This window comes from Mycteria americana, chromosome 3 (genome assembly GCF_035582795.1).
Source record: "Mycteria americana isolate JAX WOST 10 ecotype Jacksonville Zoo and Gardens chromosome 3, USCA_MyAme_1.0, whole genome shotgun sequence".
NCBI lineage: Eukaryota > Metazoa > Chordata > Aves > Ciconiiformes > Ciconiidae > Mycteria > Mycteria americana.
In genome coordinates this window covers 56,297,822-56,304,246 of record NC_134367.1, presented here as the reverse complement: position 1 = coordinate 56,304,246, position 6,425 = coordinate 56,297,822, and the positions used below count along the sequence as shown (strand labels likewise).

At 38.4% G+C, this 6,425-nt stretch overlaps 1 protein-coding gene across 1 annotated transcript; it reads right to left on the bottom strand.

The window, feature by feature from the left end:
• Positions 1 to 665: 665 nt before the first annotated feature.
• On the bottom strand, positions 666 to 4,000 carry LOC142407703 (nephrocan-like). The gene is made up of 2 exons (XM_075497337.1): positions 3,073 to 4,000; positions 666 to 1,113 (listed from the first exon to the last, which is right to left on the bottom strand). Exons 1-2 carry the CDS (start codon positions 3,996 to 3,998, stop codon positions 666 to 668), a joined length of 1,374 nt encoding a protein of 457 aa, XP_075353452.1. The 5' UTR covers positions 3,999 to 4,000.
• Positions 4,001 to 6,425: the final 2,425 nt, after the last annotated feature.

Sequence of the window (6,425 nt, the reverse complement as noted above, 5' to 3'; positions counted from 1 at the left end):
TCCTCAGTATTAATAACTTTGGAACTAGTATTAAACCTCATTAACCAGGACACTGATTCTTCTGTTTGTTGAATTTGCTGCGGTGAAGATGAGCCTTCTGTGTTTTGCCTGGAGCTCAGCTAATTTAGTCTAATGTCATTTAAAATAGTCTAAAATAAATAAGAGAGGCAAATATTTCACAAAAACTGAAATTCATTTCTCAAAAGCAAGAATCTCTGAACAATCCTGAGAAATTGCCTGCATCAGTGTAACTCTCCATCTCGAACTGCAGACCTGTGAGTTTAAATGTATTGAATGCCAGACTCTTAGTATCTTGTGGTATTGCAGGATTTTATTTATGTTTTTTTTAATGTGACTATAAGAATGCTCTACTATAAAAAGGTCTATACAGAGTTACAGACTGCTTTTCTAGGAGATAGTAATTGTATTCTTACTTCCCTCAAACTACATAGTACTAATGGCATAGAAAAACTATTTTTTTTTACAATTTTCAGTTTACAATGGCACCCTTTCTATAGCCCTTCTGTCACCAGCTATTAAGTCTTATAGTACAAATTAAAGAGGAAAAGTTAATGGCAGACCAGCAGGCTGGTTCTCAGTAGAGACGCTGGTGGTAGAGGGCAACTCTGGACAACTTTAAGGTTCACCATAGATTAACCATGGGGTTAATCTAATTCATAATCATAGTAATCATCATCTGTGTTTACTCCAGTGCTGGAGGCCTCACTGGGTTTCATTTTCTTTCTGTCCTCTTTGCCCCTTTCCATGGAAGACAGATTATCTTCACACTGCTGCAGAATCTTTTTGGAAGACATCCAACTTTCTCCTCGGCTTTCTGCCGGTGCCGCACACTGTCCTCCCCTGACATCTGTTCCTTTGGCCACTAGCGCTCTTCTGGTTCTGAGAAGGTCACAGGTGCAGTTCCAGGGGTTTCCATCTAAATACAGATGACGGAGACGAGGTAAATACTCTAAGACTTTGCGATCCAAGGCAGATATCTTGTTGTTCCGTAAATTTAGAACCTGAAGCTGTTTCAAGTCCTTCAGCTCTTGTTCTCCAACATCCTCTATATCATTTCCCTTTAGATCCAATCTAGCAAGGGTGTCTGGAAGTCTGAATAAAAATAAAGCAACACAAATGTGTTATGTTCATCATATTGATTCTGCTTGCATAAGTGGTATTTGCTGGTGGGTATTTGCCCAGGCACATCTGACATAATAAATAAAACTATCACTAACAAAAATGCAATCTCTGCAAAAAAGATGTGGTCCTGAAATTCTCCTGTCATTTTTTTTTAAGTTATAGGAATACTGTCTATGCACACTTGAACTGTTGTCCCGAATTACTGCAGTTCTGACCTGTACTGACCGTGTTTCTGCAACTGAACTAAACAGCAATTTTAGTCCTACTGTACTATGAAGAAAGTTATATGTTCAACTGAATGTCAAGCTTAAAAATGCATTTTGTACTCTTTAATGCCATAAGGATGCCAATGACCAAATTATAGTAGCATTAAAGACCAGAAGTTTAGAGAAGCATGGCAACACTGGTCCTTCAAGTACTTCTTGAAGGGTATCTATCAACTCTCTGGGCAACCTGTTCCAGTGTTTCACCACGCAAGTGAAGTGGATTATTTTCTTCTCAGAAAAAAACAAAGGACGATTTCTTTCTCCTCATTCCTGCCAAATAACTGCTAAGACCCATTAACTGTGGCACATTAAATATTTTTTTTAGCCTTTGACACTGGTGACTGAGTTCTCAGATAACTGTCAGAAGTAATACTTTCATTTCTGTATATCCATGTGTACCTGGTGATCAGCAGACAAATTAAGTACATAAATTTTACTTCTTGTCATTTTTCCCCCTCTTTTATGTTTACAGCCTCCCCTTGAAATCTATATTCGTTGCTGAGTTGAAAATAAAAGTCCCAAATATCTCCTTAAAAGCTGTACTGTTTAAAGTCTAATAGAGAACTCCTTCTTGTTAATTCTCTTGACTACAAAGGTTGTAAAATAAGATGGATTAGACAATACTAAAGTAACTAGAAAGCATTAAACATTCCTGTCAAGCTAGACTGAAATCAAATTATACACTGCTAAATCACTTTCTGATTATAAAGCTGCTGCCAAATAGATTCAAATGCTAAAGGACCGGATGCTAAACGAATTGAAATTTTACTGCATTATTTATTTGGACTAGTTAAACCTGTCCACAAGCCATAAAAATACAATTTAATAGTGCAGTTGTGTTAAAGAAGTTGATGTTAATGGAATTACTTTGCTGTTTTTATGCCATCTTATTGCACAGCTTTTTGAAATAATAAAATTGCCACTTTATATCAGACCAGCCTCCATTTGGCTTAATATGCCATCTCTGATAATGGCCAGGACCAACACTCTGATGCATGTGAGAGAACCTGTAAGCAGGGCATTAATGAACACAGTGTGCCCAAGGGATGTTTCTTCTGTGCTCCTTTGACTGGAATTTTGCTTATAGCCTGAAGCTGGAGAGCTTATACGCATTGCAAATACTTTGTAATGTGTGAATTTAATGAAGTTGGGAATGCTAATATCCACTGAAAAAGCACATTCTTTTTGACCAGACTCAGCTCCTGAAACCTTAATATTTTATCAATAATAAACTCAGTGTGGGTTGGTAGAAACATCAGCTTTAAAATTGCTGTCTTTTCTTTTTATTGAATGCTCTATTGTTGTGGGAGAAGATAAATCTAAGCAGCAGTGTAACTTCTCTGTAATCATTCTGTTATGTTCTCCTAGCAGGTTCCTCTTATTCGTGTGCTAATTAAACAAAGTAGTCTCACTGGCAGGGAGAGATGTGAAATGAGTAGATTCACTGGGGGCCACAGGTCTAATGAAAACAGCTCTACTTCTATGCTGAGACTGCTTACAAGAGTGCTAATTAGTGCCAGTTATGGCAGTGGGTTTATGGTATGGATAAACTTCTACCACGACTGGGTCTGAATGCAAATTTTTTTCCATTTTGGCCCTCTTTCTCATAATGTAAGGAAGGAGAGATGACACCTGGGAACCAGCTGTCCTCAGATTCACTTGCCTCAGCGGAATAGAAATGAGGAGATTCTGTTCCAGTGCCAGATTCGAAAGCTGCGCACACTGCTGAAGAGCTCCTGCCTCAAACATGCTAACAGCGTTGTTGTCAAGAAACAAGTGCTTGAGGTCTTGTAGTCCTTGGAAGTCCTGTGCTGTCACCCTTTGAATCAGGTTATTGCTGCAGTCGAGCTTCTGCAATCTGCCAGGCAGCCTGAGTGGCATAGTGTGGAGCTGGTTCTTAGACAGCTCCAGTGTTGTTAAGTTAGGAAGAAGCTGGACACCATCTATTGATGTTAGCTGATTTTCTGATAGGAAGAACTCAGACAGGTTTTCTAGGTGTTTCATGTCTCGAAGTCTTATTGTTTTGAGTTGGTTTTTCTCTAATTTTAGTGACAGCAGGGATTTAGGTAGGTCAAGAGGCACTTTTGTCAGAAAGTTGCCACTTAAACTGAGAAACTGTAGATTTTGGAAAGATGCAAAGAAGTTGGTTGCGAATGAGTTCAGTTTATTATCAGCCATGCTCAGATACTTCAGCCTAGGAAGCTTAAGTGGTGCAGACACAGATTCCATGTTGTTGCCATCCAGAATCAGACTTTGTAAATTGCAAAGGGAAGAAAATGCACTCGGAGGCAGAGTCGCAATCAAGTTGTTCCGAACATCGAGCACCCTTAGTTTCATCAAACCTTCAAAATCAGACGCATACAGAGTGTTGATGGAATTATCAGCGAGTTTTAAAATTTCAAGGCCAGATGGGAGGAAGGTGGGTATTTGCGTTAGCTGATTTTTGTAGAGTTCCAGGGACTTCAAGGTGCTCAGAGCTTTGAAAGTGTTGTTTTCTATTGATTCTGTGCCACTGCATGACAGGACCAGCTCTTCAAGGGCTGACATTCTCCTGAAGTCAGTAATCTTAAAGAGAAAAAAATAATTCATGTGATATTACACCATCTATTTATGGATCTCCTCACTGGTTACTTCTTCTGGATGCTCTGACAATCGCTAGTATATATTGAGAAAACTATACATTTAGAATGAGAAACTAAGAGAAATGGTATCGACAGAGGTGTTACTATAGGTACCTGTGGTTTGCCAGTATTTACTTACATTTCTATAATTTTGTTGTTTAAGGCCGTATTGTGTCTGGTTTTGAGCAAACGCACATGTTTGAAGAAGGAATATTCCTTTTATTTCTGCCTGGTGAATAGCATATGTAAAATGGAGAGCTAATACATCACAGAAATCTTTGCAGAGGGTAGATGGTTGTTAATGTTCACTGTGCTCAATGGAGCTTGCTGGAGCAGTTTTGAGTTAATCATACAGCCATTTCCATATATCAGCAGTATTGTCACTGCAGCGTGTATTCTCCAGAGGAAGTACACATGGATATCATCACCTCTCCCTGCTATAAAGTTTTGGCAGGAAACTAAAATCTGACGCTTGTGTTTCTTCTCTCCCCGCACTCTCTCTCCTTTTCTTTAACGTAAAAACCTCACATATTAAGATGACCAAACCAAAAGTGTCAGATCAGCTTGGTCTGAGAATCAGCTCTGTGGAACAGATTGCCTTTACAGGAACTTAGTTTTTGTTAGTTGGTAATAAACAGATGCTTTGCAGCCATAAATGGAACTTAGATGTTGACTGTGACTACAATATACAGAGGCATACTCATTGTTTCATTATTTTTCTGCTCTGTTGGAACCTGCTTGTTTACAAAGCTTGCCATCTTGTGTCTCAAGTTAAGAAGCAAACTTAAGTGAATCTGGCAGTTTCCTCCAAGCCGAGAGATGAGGAAGGATGCAATGAGGGTGAACCCGGGAGTTCTCCGAGCACACCAGTTGCTTAAACAGGAGTTTTCTGAAATTATCAGAGATGCTGCCTATTGACCTAGGTGCTTGATTTTTAAAAATTCATTTATATGGGAATCACAGACGGCTCAGAGCAAGATGAGCAGGTGTTCTGCATGGGAGAGGTGGGAAGGAGTGTCCTTATCCATTTTCCCTTCCCGTGTCCGATAAACATCTCACTACAGGTCTCAGGAGTACCACATCAGTAAGAGATGTTAAACTAACGCTATAGTCTTCGTGCCATTTCCCCCAGGGCTTAGTAGCTACCAGCACATTTTACTCTGAGAGAAGCTATCAAGCATGTTCTACAGCATAACCCCTCATCCCAGTCAGGAATCTACACAGAAGGCAGTACAAGTCCTTTTGCAGTGCAGGTACTGGGTAGGAATTTTGTTCTATGATCCTGATGGAATACATTTGGCTATCATACTTATGTATGTGAACTCAGCGTATAAAGGTGGCTGTTAAAAGATTCCTTCCAGCTTCATTTATCCAACTCTTGCATGTTTTTGGGTTGTATCTCTTTTATCTTGGCTACAAACTCTGCATTTTAACTTCTGTTAAAATTAGAGCCCACACAGCTGTGAAAGAAGAGTCAGATTTCATTTTGCTTTGGTATCCTTAGTTGTCACTGCCTTCTGATTACATTTATTCTGTCTTGTAAGATCATTTCTGAGCATTGCAAGATTTGATGCAGTTAGTGAGAAAGTAGAGATATGGAACCTCTGTTGATGCAGGTTTCTCCATCAATTACATTTAAGTTTAATGAGGGAATGTACCTCTATAAAAAAACTTATATTCTCAACAGTAAATAACAAAGTTGTTAGTTTTCTATTTTTTCTATAAATGCAGTTTTTAAATATATATATATTGCTATATAGCAATGACAGAATTGCGTGTCCAGTTTTGGTCACGATTAGGAGGCTAATCTTGCAAAGCTTTATCACGAGAAGTCCCATAGGAATGAACTGCATTGCTCAAGAGGATAAAAGCATAGTCATATGTCAGTGATAAAACAGTCTTAAGGAAATTGAAACAAATGTGAACCTTCTTAAGTTCAACACGTTTTCTCCTTTAAGTTCAAAAGCAATATTTCCTGCTTTTCCTCAGTTGATTGCTGTATGTCTCTTAAGAGGCTTAATTTTCATCTTATTAAGTGACAGAGAGCTACGTGAAGGTCAATGTACAGACATTCATTCTGTAATGATGTTAGACTTCTTAATGTGGATTATTATAATTTCTATTTTCCACCTATTTGGTATGCTTTGCCAGGCTTTGTGACTGTGCTGTTTTGAGGCTTAAACATTTATCCATGTTGTTAGAAACCACCCAGTCTTTCTAATATGAATCAAGACATATTTGAAAGCCTATCATCAGCTCTCTTTTTGCTACAAAGTGGTTTTATTCTCTAACCAGACTGTCTGTAAAGTGATACTAATATAGTTTTACATTTTAAAAAGTACATCTCCTGAAAATGGATCAAAGATACTGTTATTTTAATAGAAACATTTTAATA